Source organism: Podarcis gaigeae (assembly GCF_964106915.1).
Source record: "Podarcis gaigeae genome assembly, chromosome: 6".
NCBI lineage: Eukaryota > Metazoa > Chordata > Lepidosauria > Squamata > Lacertidae > Podarcis > Podarcis gaigeae.
In genome coordinates this window covers 51,400,686-51,420,346 of record NC_139682.1, presented here as the reverse complement: position 1 = coordinate 51,420,346, position 19,661 = coordinate 51,400,686, and the positions used below count along the sequence as shown (strand labels likewise).

The 19,661-nt window shown below is 44.4% G+C and overlaps 1 protein-coding gene across 2 annotated transcripts; it reads right to left on the bottom strand.

Annotated features, from left to right (window-relative positions):
- Positions 1 to 420: 420 nt before the first annotated feature.
- On the bottom strand, positions 421 to 19,232 carry LOC310846253 (uncharacterized protein). 2 transcript variants are annotated; one of them, XM_083742532.1, is made up of 5 exons: positions 18,732 to 19,232; positions 6,119 to 6,523; positions 3,646 to 3,960; positions 3,266 to 3,432; positions 421 to 2,023 (listed from the first exon to the last, which is right to left on the bottom strand). In XM_083742532.1, the coding sequence occupies exons 1-5, from the start codon at positions 18,811 to 18,813 to the stop codon at positions 1,979 to 1,981; spliced, it is 1,014 nt and encodes a 337-aa protein (XP_083598658.1). In that variant the 5' UTR covers positions 18,814 to 19,232; the 3' UTR covers positions 421 to 1,978. The 2 variants fall into 2 exon arrangements, with proteins under 2 accessions (XP_083598658.1, XP_083598657.1); XM_083742531.1 differs by lacking the exon at positions 18,732 to 19,232 and adding an exon at positions 15,650 to 15,830.
- Between the last annotated feature and the right edge of the window lie 429 nt (positions 19,233 to 19,661).

Here is a 19,661-nt window from a genome sequence, read left to right as displayed (position 1 = left end):
AGAGGTAGCTTTCCTAACTAGATAAATGTTTGGGGTACCCCTATCTTGGAATGAGAAAACCCAAGAAAACTCAAGAAAAACCCAAGTTCTTAGAACTAGTCCCTTTAGTCACAGTGAGATTCCCCTGCATGATTGCCCACTGAATAAAAATCCCCTTTCACAAATCAGATGGTGTTTGTAAGGATTTAAAGAGTAACCTTTAGAGTTTTTTCTTTGTTCCTGGCGTGCTCTCTCTAGCTCCTCACTGAATAATCTATGCTGTTCCTTATTTTATACAGGCATCTGAAGGGGAAGCAGCAACATAATTCCTCCAGTTTTCTGGGATGCAAATTGGGGGTGTTGCAGAAAACCCGAGCAAAGGCTCCTATCTCATCCAACTAACAACTTGAGAAGCTTCAAGCAAGAAAGGAAATAAGCCTATTTAGAGGAAAACCAATTTATTTGTAGACCCACAATCAACAGTCCAAACACAAAGGTGTTATGTTCTGGGAAAGCCTTTAGAAGGCTAAAGATGTAAATGAGAGGTGTCAGGTGGAGGAAGTGAGGGGAAACAGAATGGGAGAAACAGAAAACAGCCGGAGAAAAGAGGATACAGGGTGGAATAAAGAGAATTTTAAATGAAGAAGTAAAAGGTACACTCCTATGCAGACATAAAAGGGACACTGCAGCTTAATTGGTCTGCCCCATCTTTGGTTAGGACTAGTCTGGGAGATAAGTTGCACAACATTTGGGATTGTGCAGCAAAGTTAGGGGTTGGTGAATCTAGATTTCTTCATCCAAACAAGGCACAAGCAATTCCTCTAGGATTAGCAGGTAAAGAAGTAACAGGAGAGGACAAGGTGGGGAATGAACGCTCTGTGCAAACAGCAGGAGGTAACTGCCAAGAGGCCACATGAAGACGGTTGCCAGGACTATTTAAATACGAATCTAACAAACAAGCAAGCGATACAACAGTTAGATACAGCTTCCAGTGGCAGCACTGAGTACACATATGAGTCCCATTGATCTGAGCTGTTGTGTCTGGGCACAACTGGGCTGGTATAATTGCTGGGCATCTCCTGTGCCACACCTTGGTACCAAGAACAGTGGCAGAATTTTCTGGAGAAACTCAAAAAATAAACTGCTTCCCCCAAACAGTGTTGTCTGAATCAAAACTGCTTTTATTCCCCCTGAAATACAGCAATAATTGGGGGGCCGGAGCACGTCTTCCGCAGCAATAAGGCTATGCAATATCTTTGAAGACCATTTGCTAGGGAACAACTTTGGGTCAGGGTTACTGTCTTCAAACCCTGTTTGCAAGGTTCCTGGAGGCTTGTGACTGATCAATATGGGAAGCAGAATGATGGGCTGAATGGATTTTCAGTCTGGTGGATCAGGGCTTTTCTGGCAAATATGGGGTAACTGCTCCCTGTTTTCCTGCTAGACCCTCTGGAACACCTTTGGATCCGATTGATAAAAAGTGTAAATAGAAGTGCAATTTAAAAGTATATATGTAAAACTCAAGGAAGGAGCCAACTAGGCCTCCAAATCACAGTTGGGTTGCATCTCCTTTCACATGTAACATACTCCGCGGTTTTGCGCTGGGCTGACTCGCCCCCACAGCTGCTTCACTTCTTCTGCAAGAATCCCACAGTGCAGCTCTTCAAAATCCAAGCAAGGCCTCCCTTGGCAATGTGAACAAGTGTTAGTGCGGTCACTGGACGAAAGTCCATTTCCCCGAGAGCTGTATGGCTCTGAACACAAGGCACAAGGAGGACAAAGGTACAAGGGAAAGGACTAGGTCAGGCTGATGCCAATTCCCAAAAAAAGAAAGAAAAAACAAGTCTCTTTGTAGACTAAGTCAGCTGACTCACAACTTTATAGTCATGGGAAATCAGGACAGCATTTTGCAGAGGATGCTCTTCCCGGTCAGAAACCTTTACGCCTCCCTTGGCTGGTCAGAATCAGAATCACAATAGGAAAATTGTCTTCCAACTGCTTAGTAGCTGTAGAGGGAAAGAGGTGTGTCCTCCATCATGTCATCCTGTAAGCAAAAAGGGGGGAAAGGGAGACCTTGTTAATTTTGCACAGGCCTGAAGGAGCAGGAGTAGGTGAAGGGCATAAAAGCAAGCAGTGCACACAGGCCCTCAGCCCATGCCTCAAGTAGTAGTAGTAGCACTAGCAGTAATTTTATTTATATGTTGCCCATCCGACTGGGTTGCCCCAGCCACTCTGGTCAGCTCCCAACAAAATATTAAAAACACAATCAAAAATCAAGCATTAAAAACTTCCCTGAAGTCTTCTAAAAGTCAAAGAGTTATTTATTTCCTTGACATCTGAAGGGAGGGCATTCCACATGGCGGGTGCCTCTACTGAGAAGACCCTCTGCCTGGTTCCCTGCAACCTCACCTCTCGCTATGAGGGAACCGCTAGAAGGCCCTCAGAGCTGGATCTCTGTGTCTGGGCTGAACGATGGGGGTGGAGATGCTCCTTCAGGTATACAAGTCTGCACTCTATGACTTGCCCCATTCCACAGACACCCTGAAGTAACCTTCTTGCTGTTATCAGACAACTGCCGTATTTGAAAGAGATGGCAGCCTCAGGAGAGGCAGACAGATAAGATTTATTGTGTACTGGCATCTAGGCCATGCTCCAGGTGAGATGCCCTAATGTGAAGGCCCACAGCTGGAGAGCTCATTCAATTTAAATTGGGGGGGTCTAACCTTTGTCACTCCTACTGTGGGGGGAATCTATGGCGCCATTTTCTAGCCCCCCCCCCTGAAATGGTACCTCCATGTGGTCTGGAGGCCGTTCATCCAATTATCACCCTTAAGGATGGAGTAGAAGACACTAGAGATGTTCTCTTCCCAACTCCAACTGAATCCTTCACAAAAGGTTACACTTTAATGCTACCCTAGTTAAGGTTGACGAATACTTATGGAGCCTATATCCTTTTCAAATGCATTCTGATCATGATATTTGCAAAGTATATTTTTAAAAAACCTTAGTTTCAGAGCAGGGCACTCAAGGCAGAGGAAGGAAAGGGCCATAACTCTATGGTAGGGCAACTGCTTTGAATGCAGAAGACCTCATGTTCAATCCCTGCCACCTCCTGTTGGGCTGGGAAAGACCAAAGTCTGAAACCCTGGAAAGCCACCGCCAGTTAGCGTTGAGCTAGACTGCCTTCTGCCAAGTCAGATCATTGGTTAGCCTCCTGTCTTCTAATAAGAGCCTGTGAAGTCCAGGTTAGAGGTCTGACCGAGGAGGATTAATCGAGGGCACAAACCATAGGCAAATCCTGGAGCCGCCGGAACTGCAGCTGGCCACTGCGCTGTCGGTACCGCAAGAACCCCATAAGAGCCAGGATCCCCACTGTCACGATGAAGATGAAGATGACTGCAATCACCAGAGGGTCCTCACCTATTGGGCTGGCTTCTGGTATACTAGGTAGGTCTGCAGAAAGGGGGGGGGGGAGTCAGACAGCCAAACATTATTGCTCCCGGCCCAGAATGGCAATTCCATACAATTACTAGGCACTTCAAAAGTCAAAACTTGTTCTGTTGCAAAAACATTTTTATATACCTTCGTCTCCACTATATATCTAGTTCCCAAACTGCTCTCTATCCTTGTTTCTACCTGCATGGAATAAGAGCTCCTAGTGAGTACCTTCGCCATCTCCCATGTCTGTGGTAGAGGCCTTCTTCTGCACGTGGTTAGCTGGTTGCTCTGTTTCCACTGGTGGGACTCTGGGAGATGTGAGTGTGGAGGAGACAATGCCTGGTGTAAATATGGTAGTGCTAGAGGCACTCTCTGTGAGCACTCTTCCATCTGTATCAGTTGCATTTGTAGCCAAGGTGGACTCGGCACTGCTCCCCTCTGTGACAGCATCACGGTTTGCCACTGACATAGTTTCTGGTCTCCCTTCTGTAGGCCCTGAGCTGATGAGTGTGGAAGCTGTTGGCTGGGAAGGAGATGTCGGCCCTGGAGACAGAGACAAGAGAGACACGCACAAGTGAATCAAGCAAGAATCCTGGGTCTTTGACGTGCAAGAATAAATGAAAATAATCCAGCATGATCATTTCCTCTCTATTACTACAATTCTAGCACATGGATGGAGCAGATCCAGAGTCCAGAACAAAGTATATCAAACTTGCAAAGAGATTTACAGCAATGGCTGAAACACACTAGTGGATACTCATAGCCCTTTGCCATAGTTTGTTTTACAATAGCAAGCTTTCTGAGAGTGTTGTGCAGAAAATATCTGTCCTGAGATTAGTCAGTTGGCAGAATCTGGGTTTTTCAGCTGTAGAGCCTGGAAATCTTAGGGTGCAAACTGAGACAGCTAAAGTGAGTCCTAACTGATCTACACAAAATAATTAGAAGAGGGTTCTGACTGAAATCCTAGAAACCAAATCTTTAGTTCCAAACATACTTTAATTCTATCAGACAAGCCAGGGGTCAGAGATCACCCCCCCTCAAAGAATAATGGGAACTGTAGTTTGCCCCCACAGAGCTACAGTTCCCAGCACCCTCAACAAAATGCAGTTCACAGGATTCTTGGGTGGTGGGGATATGCTTTAAATAGATGGTGTGTACACAGCCTAGCTCTTCTTTTATCATGTGGCCCAAGGGGGCAGGGGAAGGTGAATTAGCATAGTGTACCCTATACAGGAAAAGGAAGTTCAAAGGCAAGCCCCACTGCATGGTGCATAGAGGAATCTCTTGGAGCATTACAGCATCAGCAATCAATTGCCTGCCCAAACACATCAGAGATAGGTGCCTACAGATCAATGCCTATGTCAATATGTGTTTTGCATCCTTTGTTTCTGATGCATCAGACACAGAGCTTTCCCCTCCTCCCACTGTCAACAATGGTTCCCCGAGAGAAACTGCTCTTTATCCTGAAGCCACCAAAACCAATAAAAAGTAGTCAAAGAACAATCAGAGAAAGACTTCTGCCTTCATGGACACCAGGACTCCCAGTATGGAATGGTTCCTGCTAATCATATAGAACCCTGCAGCACATCTTGCTGTGATTTTCTCATCCTTTGAAGAAAGGTGAAAATAACATTTCCTATTTTTGTTAAAATGCCATAACTTTTTATAAAATATACTTATAAGCTTTTACACTATACAAAATAAATATAAATTTAAATTTAATTTGCAGGCAATCATTACTTATTTAGACTCCCTTCTCCCTCTTTCTGCGGTTCCTTGTTTATATTTTAATTTACTGCATATCCAAATTATACCAATTTTTTATGCCATAACTTTTTTTATATATGGAGCAGGGCATTTGCCCAGGTGTCTGACTTTCTGTTCTCCATTTACTGCCTGACAACAACCCAGAATTACCTGCCTTCCATTTTATGAAAAGCTGCAGGGTTTTCAAAGTGTACTGAAGTTTACATGAGGGATTGAATAAATATCCTGTGTTAACAGAACTATAATTGTCATCGAAGAGGTAATATTTATGCCTTGGTTATAGAAACATCTAATTATGATTCCAGGCACTTGGGAGTTCTACTCAGATTGTGTCCTATTCTCTCCACTCCAATTTTGGCAGGTATGGGATATGGTACTAGAGCCAAAAAACTTTCTGAGGTATTCCACCTAATAAAGTCAATAGAAAAGTCTACCCAAGGCTGTGCACTCACTAACCCATTTGTAGCACAGATATGTAGTGTTTCTCCATTGGGAATCATTTATGCTTGTCCTCAACATGTGGCTTTCAATCTACAGGGGTAGGTGAAAACCCTCCCCTTGATTAGGCTATCTATATTTTCCTCCCTGCACATGCCCCAGGTGATTGAAGAAGGAAGCAATGATTGCAGTCTTGGTGTATGCACACCCACAACATAATTGCAGGTATGGATACAAACCCCAGTGCCAGGATTGCCTACATCTTGTTTCAAATGGACACACTGTGAGGTATTGCAGAATCAATCCACAATGAGCTTTTATTTTTGGAATGAAACCAGTTTCTCAAGCAATACTTTTCAGGGAAATAAAAATATGCAGTAGATCTAGCATTCAGTCTCCTTTGATTGCAGAACAAAATGTTGTGTGTACACAACCCAAGTTGCTTGAGAATTAAGCTACATTCCATGGGAAATGGTTGACTACTACCAAGTCTTACCTTGTACCTCCTTTGGCTGAGAGGGCTCTGTAGCCATAACATTTGTACTGGAATTAACCCAGGCTGTGGTACTGATGGGTTTGGAATCATCCAGGCGGGTCTGGTTCACTTCTACCGAGTTTGTAGTTGCAGCAGGAAGGGAATGGAGGTCAGCACTACTGTTGGCAACATGTGTTGTGTTCTGTAGTCTTGCTGTGGTGCTTAAGGAGCCGTGTACAGTAGGTGCCAGAGGTTCAAGCAGGACTGAGCTACTGACGTTTAACTGTGAAGCAACGGTGGCATTGCCATCCACACTTATGGCAGTAGGGGGAATTGTCCAGTTGCCAAGGCCGCCAGCCTCCGTGTGAGGGAGCACGAAGTGCGACACAGTGCCAGATTGAGCTGATGATAAATTCTGCCCATCTCCTAGTGCAGGAAAAACAAACAGAGGAAAGCTAAAATCACAGACACATGCCCAGAAGGTCAGCTGCTTCCAGCAAGGGGAAAATAAGAGGGAACAGGAAGGAACAGAGCCTACAGGACAAATCAATTACAATTACAGTGTAGGGAGGAAACTCCTCTTCTATTAACCTCCTCCTCTAGTTGCACTGCAGCCATCCAGTTCTCTGCAGAATGGAAATAATTTTCTCCAAACCTCACCCTCTGCTCCTCAAACATACGAAGTATGACAAACCAATGTATTGGAGCTTCATACTGGAGTAGGAAAGGTACCTACAGCCACTGATGATTATTGTTGGGTAAAGAATCAGAGAGAGAAATCAGCAGAGTTACGAAGTCAAGGATTTGAAGAAGCACTATTTCCCCACCTCCAAAGATAACAATGGAGCTATGTAGACCAAAACATTTTGTGAGGGTGCTTCCTTGCAAAATACAGTGGTACCTCGGGTTAGAGACACTTCAGGTTAAAGACGCTTCAGGTTACAGACTCCGCTAACCCAGAAATAGTACCTCGGGTTAAGAACTTTGCTTCAGGATGAGAACAGAAATCGTGTGTCGGCGGCACAGCGGCAATGGGAGACCCCATTATCTAAAGTGGTACCTCAGGTTAAGAACAGTTTCAGGTTAAGAACGGACCTCCAGAACAAATTAAGTTCTTAACCAGAGGTACCACTCTATGAAATAGGAGTAAAGACAAAAAATACAGTAGGCCAAGGCTGAAATCTAACACCCCTGAAAAACAAGTTTTCATGATCTCAAAGTTCAAGTCAATTTGAGAATCTCATGTCCTTTTGCAACAATCAATCATATATATTTATAGTGACCTCATTCTTTAAGTACTGATCCTGGTGTACACAAAATGGAACCATCCATGCACAAGAGAGAGATGACAGCAGGCTTGGAGGTGAACCCCCGAGTTTTCAGAAGTACAAAAAAAATCAAGGGGAGGGACTTAACTGGTGGTGGGCACAACCCAAAACAATCAGAACCAAGTATGCTTGGTAGCCATTGCTGTCTCTGCAGAAGAATCACTTCAGCGTGAATGAAGGATCTCGTACGTCCCATACAGTGTTGAAGAATCAACAGCAAACAAGACAGTTAAGTGTGGCATGGGAGGAAGTCCCACACCACTTGCTCACACAGTAAAGCACGAGTTAAAACTGGACTCCCACTCTCCACCCACAAACCACAGAATTACAGCTTCTCAATAACTCTTTACTCATTTTATTCCAGTCTTGGGTCTCTGCTGAGGCAGCTGTTCCTCTGCATTGCTGAAAGAACCCTCATGCTGGAGCACAACTGGGCTGGCTTCTTCACCCAAACTCAACACACCCCTACACAACAGGCTCAGGATAATGACATGGGGAAAACAGCATGCCCAGTCTCATCAGCATGTCAAAATGTTTGGGGAGTATAGTTTGTGCATGAGATAGCATCTATTATAAGGCAGCCCCCAATGCCTTTTGAATTTAAGCTTTTATCTACAGTCATCAGAGTAAACATAACACACCAGACTGTGACTAAACCCTCCATCCTGAGGAAGGGGAAAGGATGGTGATAGTCTTTGGCCACTGACCTGGGCTTGGTGGTGATCTACAGCACAGCAGTAGCAACAGAATCCTGGTCTTGTCCTCTGTTGCCTTGCTGTTACTGAGGTACTTGGCCAATTCTGCTTTACACATGTGGATGTCAAGGGCTTTGTGATTGTTACCCTTCTAACAACCAGCTGTTGTACAATTCTAAAAGGCATCCAAGAAGAATGAGTACTGCCCATTAACCATCTTTATAATCACACACATACCACCTCTGGCTCATTTAGCAGATCCCATTGGATTAGTATGAGAGAAGGTGCTTTTTAATACATGTCAAGTAACTAGTTTGCTCATTTTGAACCTGCAAGGCATCCAAGTGGAGGAAATTCATTTTGTTTGTGTATGTGCATGTTCAATTTTCATGAAACTTGTTGTTTCTTTATTCAATACACATTGAATTACATTAATTAAATAAAAATAAATATTATAACCAGTCCTATCGACCTTTGCATCTTGGCCTCCCTCGGTAAGCAATTTGACAGAGTCCATAAGAGGACAATTTTCATCTTTCAATAACTGCCATGGCATGCATCTGTCTTGGAGGAAAAGACTGCCGGTACCCTGAGCTCAGAATACAAAGGAGTCACAAAAGGAAACAGACTTTTTTCCAGTTAGAACAAAGAACTCCTTCCTTTGCATTAGCATGCAGCAATCACTTGATAAAACTTTATCATGAGCCAATAGTTGCCGTGGATTTTTTAGGTGGAAATATTAATCTAGCCAGAAGCAGTTCTTTCTCCACTTCAACCACTCAAAGGTACAATATTAAGATGCCAACCCTCTCTTATCCTGACCTGTGCACATTTGCAGTCACATCACAGCATGATATAATTTGTCTCAGTGCTTTTTTTCCCTTAGAAAAATAGGTGCTGGTACTCACCATGAAGTTGTTATAGCGAGTGCCACACTTTTTAACAGCACTGATTATTCTGTCTGTGGGTTCTGCATCATTCAGTTCATATCAACTCACATTTTAAAAAAGCTGCAGTGGCAGAAAAGACAACTCTGACAAAGATGTGAACAGTTCCACAAGACTTAGAATCCTGCAGAGCTTTAAGTGGATGTTCTCATACTTGGAGATGGGCATTCTGCCTCTCACAAAATGCTCACTTCTGTTCTGGACTGTTTCTTTTTCGACTCCTGCAGCTAAATGCCACATCCCACCTTCCCTTCAACACTATCTTTTTTTGGGGGGGGGGCTGTGTTAAGGGGAATGGAGAAGTTGTAGTTCAAAACACCAGGTTGGCATAGGCTGTTATAAAAAGTAACACCAAAGTAGCATGCCAGAATAAAGCAATCATGTATAGTAAGTATATCTCATACACTGTCCCGTTTTTATTGTAGCTTCAGGATGTGAAAGAGATTAAACATTCAACCTTACATTTCTACAGTCCTTTGCCTACCTGAGTCTTTATGGTCTCACACCAACCTGGGGAACTGAGAAACAATTTTGCTAATTTTGAGCCTTAAAACTGGGGTACAGCCAACTCATGCAATATGCAGCAGATGGAAGCAGAGCCAGGCTCTGGGTAAAGGCCACCTCTTCCTGTCAAGCATAACTAATCATTATGTGATAAATTAAGCCTTTAGTAATGAAAAAAAGAATCATAGAAAAGTGGTAACCTTAAAGACTGCAGACAGTAAACCTCATTTGTACTATTTATGTGTTCACACCCAGAAGCTTCCAGTTCCAGGGGACCAATACTTGTTTACTATTCTGGGTGTTCTAAGTGCTTTCAGTGAACCACAGAATCTGGCTAAGGGTGGCACTACCTGTTGCAAGAAACATCTCTGAAAACAGCAGTCCCATGTTGAAACCCAACTTGCAACATGTGATATTTTAATGTTCTGGGTTACGTTCTGGGGAACCACACATTTAAGTGAAATTGTGTATACTTGAAACACTTCTGAAAAAACCTGCAAACACCCCAGTCATTGTAAAACCTACCCTTTCTGTCTAATTAAGGTCCATTGGGACATTTACAAAGATGCAAGAATCAGAGGCTAAAGGAAAGAAAGCTGATTACAGAAAATATTCATTCATGCAAATCAATAAACACAAAGGTCTAGATCACTGCAATTGTCATTATGGTGCTTCTACATAAACAGGCTAGCTAGTGATCAATACTCTAAATCAGAGCACCTGTCACTCTCACAAGGTACATGGCCATGGGAGTAATATTTCATCCTATTGCTGCTAATCTACATAGATGTAAGATACACAGTGGTGCCTTGGTTTGAGAGCAGCCCTGTTTACGAACTATTTGGTTTATGAACTCCGCAAAACCGGAAGTAGTGTCCTGGTTTGTGAACTTTACCTGGGTCTAAGAACGGAATCTGTGCCTTGGTTTAAGTATGGTTTTGGTACCACTGTAATAGAAAACTATGCTTTGTTATTACATGAATGGACCAGAACAAGTCTCAGGCTCATGTGCTCCTCACTCTCCTTTCACAGGAGGAGAAAATTGGCAGCTTTCCCTTCCAACTTTTATACAAACCACAGTTCCAAGTTCAGACATGATGTGGAACTGTGGTTTGTTTAAAATTAGAAGCAGGCGCTTCTAATTTCTTTACTGCCACAAAACAAAACAAAAAAGCTGGGAGGAGAAAGTACATAAAACTCACCACAACTTGTTCTTGTGACAGGAAACCATGGCTTCCTGTTATGTCTGAACCAGACCTAAAAAGACATATTTACCTTCACAGCAATGTAATCATGTTCAATCTAAACATCTCCTTCCTGTTTACTGGCTACTGTCACCCAATTGATCAATATGCAGAAGAATCTTACTGTGAGCTACTGGTCAAGCACGGCCTTTCTTCAACTACAGAACAGTGCAGTTAGATTACTCATCTAATCTCACCCATAATGAGCATGCTGCACGCGAAATTCCCCTCAGAGACTCTCTGGTCATTGGAAAAGGTTGTCCTTTAATCTGTTTCTACACATAGTAGTCTGTTATAGAACACACTGCAAAGTACATACAGGAGATGAGCTTGTATTCTGTCATAAGGCCCAGGCAGAAAGCTGGCCAAGCAAGGAACGTAGACCTAGGGATTGAAACTAGGGCCGCAAATCCCAGCTGAAATAAATTCAAGACCTGTGAGAAGTCTTTTGTTTTTGTTTTGTTATTTGTGGTGCCGCCACTTAAACACGTGCAATTCTAGGTGAGCTGATTAGCTGGCTGCTTATTGTGCACTCTGAAAAGCTTATATCACTGGTACAGCCTGCCCACAACCTCCTGTTTGAAGCCATCAAGGTGGAAGTCACCTTGGAAGCTGAGGCAGCCTGGACAAGCATCAATCTCATTCTGAGTTAAAGTAACCACCATACCTGCTGCCAATAATGCCCCACCCTGCATCTGCTGCCTCTGTCACTGCTGAGAGTCATTCTGCTGCTATTACTACCTCTGTTGCTCACCCAACTTTCTGCCATTCTAAGTCTGTTTGGAAAAGCAAACCAGGACCTTTTGAACTAGATTTCCTTTCCTACAATGAAAGGCCACAGAGCTCTGGGTGGCAATGGGAAGCTCTGTGGCAGAAACAAGGCCTTCTTTTCACAATGGAGTCATCATCACTGATGAAACCAGGAGTGGTGAGGGAGATCTGATCCCTTATATGTTTGTGTGACAAGTGACTAATAAGTTAATAAATGGTGATGATGATCAGTCTTTTTTTTCCCAGGGGGTACTCAGGCGTACGCAGTGCTGGCAGCTCCTTTTTTGTTGTTAAAAAGTGTGGCACTTATTGTTACAACTTCATGGTGTATACTGGCACCTATTTTTCTAGGGGGGTAAAGCACTGATGATGATAGATTTTGAGAAGGTTTTAAGAAGATCCTGCTGGATGATCCATCTAGCCCAGGGGTAGGCAACCTAAGGCCCGGGGGCCAGATGTGGCCCAATCACCTTCTCAATCCAGCCAGCGGACGGTCCGGGAATCACCGTGTTTTTACATGGGTAGAATGTGTGCTTTTATTTCAAATGCATCTCTGGGTTATATGTGGGGCATAGGAATTCGTTCATTTTTTCTTCTTCAAAATATAGTCCGGCCCACCACATGGTCTGAGGGACGGTGGACCAGCCCACGGCTGAAAAAGGTTGCTGACCCCTGATCTAGCCCACCATCCTGTCTTCATGGTAGCCAACCAGATACCTTCTGGGAAGCATACAAGCAGAACTGAGCTCAACAGCACCCTCCGCTCCTGCAGTTCCCTGCAAGTGGTATTCAGAAGCATTCTGCCTTCAACAGCAGAGGTAAAACATAGCCAACGTGGCTAGTAGCTGTGATAGCCTTATCCTCAATGAATTTGTCTAATCCTCTTTTAAAGCCAAGTTGTGGGTCATCCCTCCTTCTTGTGGGATGAGGCTTCTGAGAAGCCTATATGGCTAATTGTCTGCCGATTTCCTTGGGCTCAAGCCTCATTGGAACCTACTTCTAAGTAAACTTATTCAACAGTAAGTGCCTTTTATTATTTCAGTGGTGCTTTTGCCCAAAGAAATCAACAGAAAACAATCGCAGCCTTGTAAAAATATGTGCATGTGCAAATTTGATTGATTGAAAATTCAAGCTGAAACCCACTTGATTAAAAAGCATACACACTCTCACACACGACACCCAAGGAGAGTTCATAATATTGGTTTATTTGATTAATGAAAACTTTTTTTTTTACTAAAAGAAAAACCCCTTAAAAATGTAAAGAGTGGAAGCCATAGCTGAAACTCATATTCTGGCCATGGACTCTAAGTGGGCATAGACAACAAGGCACTGCTTAGAAAACACCTTCTTTTTTAAAAAAAGATAGGAAATTGTGCTCTCAGGTGCTACTTGCCAGCTTCCCAGAAGCAGCTCATTGGTCACTGCGAGAACAAGATGCGCCACAGGCCTGATCCAGCAGGCTCCTCTTATGTTCTTAAGATAAAGCTTGGGGAATCATTGTGTATGCCTCCTTCAGCTGCTTAGATGAAGGATGGGATACAAGTGTAATAAATAACTAACCCTATTTATTTATTTATTTATTTATTTATACATACCCCACCCATCTGGCTGAGTTTCCCCAGCCACTCTGGGCGGCTCCCAATCGAGTGTTAAAAACAATACCGCATTAAATATTAAAACTTCCCTAAAGAGGGCTTGAGTGCTCACTGGAAGGACAGATTGTGAAGCTGAGGCTCCAGTACTTTGGTCACATCATGAGAAGAGAAGACTCCCTGGAGAAGACCCTGATGTTGGGAAAGATGGAGGGCACAAGGAGAAGGGGACGGCAGAGGACGAGATGGTTGGATAGTGTTTTCGAGGTTACCAGCATGAGTTTGACCAAACTGCGGGAGGCAGTGGAGGACAGAGGTGCCTGGCGTTCTCTGGTCCATGGGGTCACGAAGAGTCGGACACGACTAAACGACTAAACAACAACAAACAGGGCTGCCTTCAGATGTCTTTTAAAGAGAAGATAGCTGCTTATTTCCTTCACATCTGAAGGAAGGGCATTCCACAGGGCGGGCGCCACTACCGAGAAGGCCCTCTGTCTGGTTCCCTGTCACCTCACTTCTCGCAATGAGGGAACCACCAGAAGGCCCTCGGCACTGGATAGATCAGTATTACTATACTCAGTGCTTTTTCTCTGGGGGGACACAGGGGTACGCATACCCCTAAACATTTTGTGAATCTTTGTATTTTTGTCCATTTACTGTATTTATTTTTCCTGATTTGTATATAATTTTTTATTAGTTTTTCAACATATCATTTTCAACAGTAATTAAACATACTTTCATATCTTATACCTTTTTTTTACTTCCATCAATCACATCTGAAAATTTTCCAATCTATTCACTAAATATACATTTCCTACTTCCACAATTACATTTAATTCATAATCAATATCGCTATTCTTTTTCTACTTTGCAATGATTCATACATTTCTCCTTACAAAACTTCTTGTAGTCCTACTAGCGCAATTTGTTGATTACAGTTGCTCTTCAAATAGTTCATATATTTCTATTTCCCCCTGATTTGAACTATAAAATGGTGATTTTCTTGAGTCAAAATGAGAGTACCCCTAAACATTTTTTTAGACAGAAAAAAAGCACTGACTATACATATATAGCAGATGGTGGATCTGAGAGCAAGATACTGTAGCTTGTGTAAGGGGGGATACAGTGGTTAAATTACCAAGGTGAACAAGGTACTTTCTGTCTTCCAGCTTAGACTTTTAACCAATAATAAATAATAATATGCTGCCTATCAAATCAATATCCCATTTTTTCTCTGAGGAGTGAAAATTTGCATACAATTCCATCCTGGTTTAGGTAGATGATCAAAGGCAGGCAATAATAAACTTCTGTACTCTTTGTACACAGGATGTATTGCAATAACAAGCTCCAATACTAATTGACTATTCCCCACCGCACCCCACCCCCTCGCAAAAACATCTAACACACACCAGAGCTTTGTATCCCACACCTTTGGGGAAATAGCTTGGTTGCTTGCCAAGGTGCGTCAGAATGCTGAATGCTCTCATTCATTCTACAGCATATGTTTATATCCAAAGGCAGAGTACATGGATCCAACTCATTTACTGCAAGCAGGGATATGACACTTAAACATAGATGTGTGACCTGGATATGAAATATCAAACTCTGGCAAACTGCAGCCTAGAACTGTCCCTTTTCAGCAACAGTCTACAGGTTCTATTAAGAGCACGGGCCATTTGTGTGTTTCTTTAAATTATATAAAAATTGAATCCCCATGTACATCCTCACTAGCACTTTGCATTAACACTCCAGAGGTGCAGAGAATATCGACTAGAAGCCCTTCACCGCTACTTGGCCTGTAATCATCCACCACTCACTTAAGAGTAAGACGTACTGAATTCAGAGAAACTGATTTAGGATTGTGCTGTACACAGATTTAATCCATAGACACAAACACAGAACACTGGCCCCAGAAGTGCTTTGCGAAAATGGAGCAACTCTCAGCTGCCACCCCACCAACATGTTCTGTTTAACCTGAAAGAACCTTTACCAAAAAGGGTGGTATAATAAGACAGGGTTTTCAAGGTTTTGGGGTCCACGGCTCCCTTGACCTACTGCATGAGCCCAGTTATGTCACCCCTTCCCTGCAGAGCCGGCAGCCTTTTCAAACACCCTCCCTTGTGAAGTGTTCCCTCAACCTCCTCTCCCCTCTCCTTCCTGCCACCCCTCTTGCTGCCACCCCTCCTCTGAGCTGCCCACCCTGCCCCAAAGAGAGGTGCCTCCTCACACTGCCCCACAGGGGCCTGGAAAGCACTCCCTGGCCAGCCCCAGAGGCACCATTCATCTGGGGAGTTTGTAGCCAGGGCTGCTGCAACAAACTACTGTGCAAGCCTTTGGAAGGCAGAGACGCAAGAGGGCATCAGAGGAGGAAGGGAAGGAAGGAAAGAGGGCCAGAGGCCAGTGTTGTCCGCGGCACCCCTGGGTGCCATGGCACACCAGTTGAAAACTACTGTAATAAGAGATAGCCTTACTTTGTTTCCCAAATTCTCCGACCGCAACAGAGCAGCAGCCTGCTCCAGTTACTTGCACCTGAGGCTTTGGAAGTGGCTGGCACCCATCACATTTCCCTACATTCAATTGTCTCTTCCTCTGTTGCACAAGGCCCCTTGGATTGAACGTGTCCCATTTCATTTCCATAGCTGCAAGAGCAACTAAGGCAGTGTTGGGGTGGGAGTGGGAAGAGAGGAGGAGACAGACACTGCCCATGTTGGCTGTGTTACACACTGCTCCCAGTGTATCTGTGACCTCAGGGCAATAGAGCAGGGCCTGGAACTGTGACAAACTAAGCTTTATGCTTCTCTGCAAATCAGGGCTCCGCTGAAGACGTGCATGTACAGAAGACAAGCAAACACAACTACTACCCAGACACAGCCAGAGGCATTCAGGAGACAAAGCCAAAATTCACAGACCAAAAAATAAAATAAAAACTTTCAGGAGGAGTTTTATATTTTTGAAAGTCATTTGAAGGAAGTGGGTTTCTTCATTTAGCTGGGAAAGGCACTACTGAACAAGACGAGTACCTGATTGGTTAGCTGAGACTGAGCTGGCAGGCAAATTTGAACTCCTGCCACGGGGAGTCCTAAGCAATTCCGGAGACAGCCATTCCAACAGCTCAGGAACAGAACTTAAAAACACTTAAAATATCTAAGCATCTTCAGCCCAGTCACTTTTTAAAAGAGAAACTACTTGGGCCTATCTTAGTTCTAACTCAGAAATTGTCTGAACCACCTCTTGGATCTGCTATCTCATGAAGGCTCTGCAAGGGGAGCAGAATTTCAGCAGAACGCACAGCTTGCTTTTATTTTCCCCTTCCAGAATTAGAACAAGAAAGAGACTTGTAACAAATAACTCTTTGACTGGTTCACTTTATTGCTCCCAAAGTGGATTTGTCTGGTAAAATTTGTTTTACTTTGGCCGCATTTAGATGCAACCTTAAACCATAATTTAGCACTCAGGCTTGCATGCTCCCTCACCCCATGCAGCTGGGATGATGATTTGATCACAATTTACCCAGAGTCTCTGCTCACCATTGTGTTAGATCTGTGGTTTAAATTATGGTCAGTTTTAACAAACCAGCTTCATAGCCCACCATTTGAAGCTAACTTGTTTTGAAACGGGAGGTAATTCGTGATAGTCCACAACCACCAGTTCAGATGCAGTGACCATAGGTTGTAGCTCAGTGTACAGTCATAGCTCAGTGGTAGAGCATATGTTTTTCAGCCAGAAGGACTCAGCTTTCATCCCCAGCATTTCCAGATAGGGCTGGGACTCCTGGAGAGCTGTTTCAAGCCAATACCGAGCTAAATGGACCTATGGTCCAACAAAGCATAGCATCTTCCTAAATTCTTAATGACAAGCTGATATTCTGGGAAACTGAAAGTAAATGCTGCCCAAATCCTCCTCCTGACTATGCAGGTGGTGGAAAGTGTACAAGCCAGAGGCCAGTTGTGCCACAGTGCCAAGCCATGGTTTAGTGTTATATTCAAATACAGCTTCTCAGGTTTGGGAGCAGATTGAGCATGAAGACAGCAGCCTTGCAAAGAAGTCTGCTACACTGACTGATCCACAAAAACAGTTCATGACGCACCTGCCCTCACATGCCCATGTCAGTTATTTGTGGTACATACATTCTCCAAGAAAAATATGGCTGATTATCTTCCCATTTACCAACCCCCTCCACCACAAACTTCTCAGGAGGCTCTTTAAATCAGACCCCTGCTTTGATTTGGGCAGACCCAGATATAAAAACAAGCAGCTCTGACAGTTATTTCTAGTGCATGTCTGAATCCTGGAGTTTGATCTAGTTTCCTGAAAAGTTACATCAATCACACTGGGCAGAAAGCGACTAAAGATTTCCCCAACACCATCTAAGAACTTCTGAAACATCATTGTCTTAGTGTGGTCCTGGACCTCTGCCCCAGCATCCTGCCCTAACAGCACCACTGTCCCACCCACCAGGAGGTGAGGAAATGTCATAGTTTCAGACTTGTCTGCAACCAGCAAACAAACAACAGAGAGGCCTAATTTGTTATTGACTTTTAGGCGGAATTTAGCATTTCTGTTTACCCAGGCATCTGGTGGCTGAAATGCACTGTTCCTGGCAACCTTGAGATTACTGGTTGCGAGAAAGGTTTTAACTGTTTTTAGTCTGGTGTGTGTAAGTCTGATGTATTTGCCACCCTGGGCTCTTTGGGGAGGAAAGATGTGATATAGATTGAATGACTAAATAAATAACTAGTCAGGTAGAAACTGAGAGGGAATCAAGGATAGGGGGAAAGCACAGCACAAGGAGCCTCCATCAAACATAAGGAAGGTGTGAAAACTAGATCCAGCCAAACAAGAACTTCATTTGAGCTCAGACCCAGTAATGTTTCTGAATGTCGAATTTCGAAATGGGAAGCAGAACTACTCACAAAAGACGAGACTACGAACATATGCAGAGTGCATTTTCCTGACTGCTCTCTCTCTCTCGGCCAAGCACCTTCTTCAGGGCTTCGAAATTCCAGATCAGTCGAGGATAAGGGTTCTAGAAAGCCTTAAACCCCGGACATTCTCATTTTATAAACCAACAATCACAACCGCTTGCAAGGACCGACGGCGGAACTCCGGGAAATGGGGGCCCTGCCGCAAGGAAGGACACCATCTGCGCAGACACTACTGCGCCTCAAGCTCACAAGTTTCCAGACAGATATAGAAAGTTCTTGCGCTCTAAGGGGGCGGGGAAAACCCACCTTGGTGTCCAGGGTAGGAACGAAGCTACAGAGTCAGTCCCTTAGGATAGTAGCACGCGGGGAGCAGTACTGTCTGCTGGGCTGCGGAAAATCTAGGGCGATCACATGAAAAAGCCAAACCATCAGACGCGGTAATAAAACTGGGTTATTAGCAAACACGGGGTAGGTCCTGGCTCCTCTGAGAGACTTATAGGATGCCACCCAAGCGCGCGCCCTCTAGAGGATCTCAAGAACCCATTAAGGATCAGGACACTTTCCCGCAAGAGCGCTGGATTCCAGAGTCCCACCTAGGACGAAAAGAAGCGGTCGGAGACTCTTTTACCTGGCAGCGGCAGGAAGGTTCCAGCGAGGAGGCAGCAAACGGCGGAGAAGCTGTAGGGGGAGCGGCGCGCTGTTGCCTCCATGCCGGGCTGATTCCGGATGGATTGGCTGGCAGCGGCGAGCGAACCGGCAGAGAAAGCGCTAAATTTCTATGAAGAGTCCCAGGCACAGGCGCGTCTCCAGAGCTGGAAATGAGTCCGTGCCACGTGGTTCATTCACAAGCCCACGCGCGGCCTGGGCGTGTCAGATGCGCCCCCCGCCCTGGCTCCCTGCGAGGCTGGCGGGATCCTGGGTTCATCTCTTCCGCCTCCTCGGCGTAGCCCCCAGGCGCAATCCGCCTCGTGAGTTGAAGTAAGACGTGTGGATCCTCCCCCGCCGACTGGTCGGAGTGGTTTCTATTGGATGGAAAGCCTGTGGCTGTTGGGTTTTGTCTACAGTATTTCCTAGCGCAAAGTCTGTGCTATTTCAGTTTGTGGGCGCTGCAAAGTCATCGGCGTGCGCCCACGAGTGCGCTCCCACCCCACTGAAGGGCCAAACGGGGCCTTCGCCTTCCACCCCGTAGCGGGAGGGCGAAGGTAGCTGCCTTGAACGCTCTATATTTAAAACAAATCCTCATCCATCCAATTCAAGGTTAAATCATGGGATTCTGCGAGGGTGAGTCAGGACTTCGCGATGTATATTTCAAGCTTATTTTTGGTCAACAAAATTGTTCTGGCTGTAGCTGGAACAATGGCCCAGTTCAGGCGTTTAGGGCAGTGTTTTTCAACCTTTTTTGGGCAAAGGCACACTTGTTTCATGAAAAAAAATCACGAGGCACACCACCATTAGAAAACGTTAAAAAAATTAACCCTGTGCCTATATTGACTATATATAAAGTAATTCTCTTGAATAGGGATCAAATAAACACAAAGGAAGTATTTTATAATTACTT

Coding starts and splice junctions, on each gene's coding strand:
- LOC310846253 (XM_083742531.1), bottom strand. CDS start 15,815: ATGGAAATGAAATGGGACACGTTCAATCCAAGGGGCCTTGTGCAACAG. Junction 6,524..15,649: donor CGGAGAATTTGGGAAACAAA/GTAAGGCTATCT, acceptor TTCCTGCACTAG/GAGATGGGCAGAATTTATCA. Junction 3,433..3,645: donor AGACATGGGAGATGGCGAAG/GTACTCACTAGG, acceptor CCCTTTCTGCAG/ACCTACCTAGTATACCAGAA.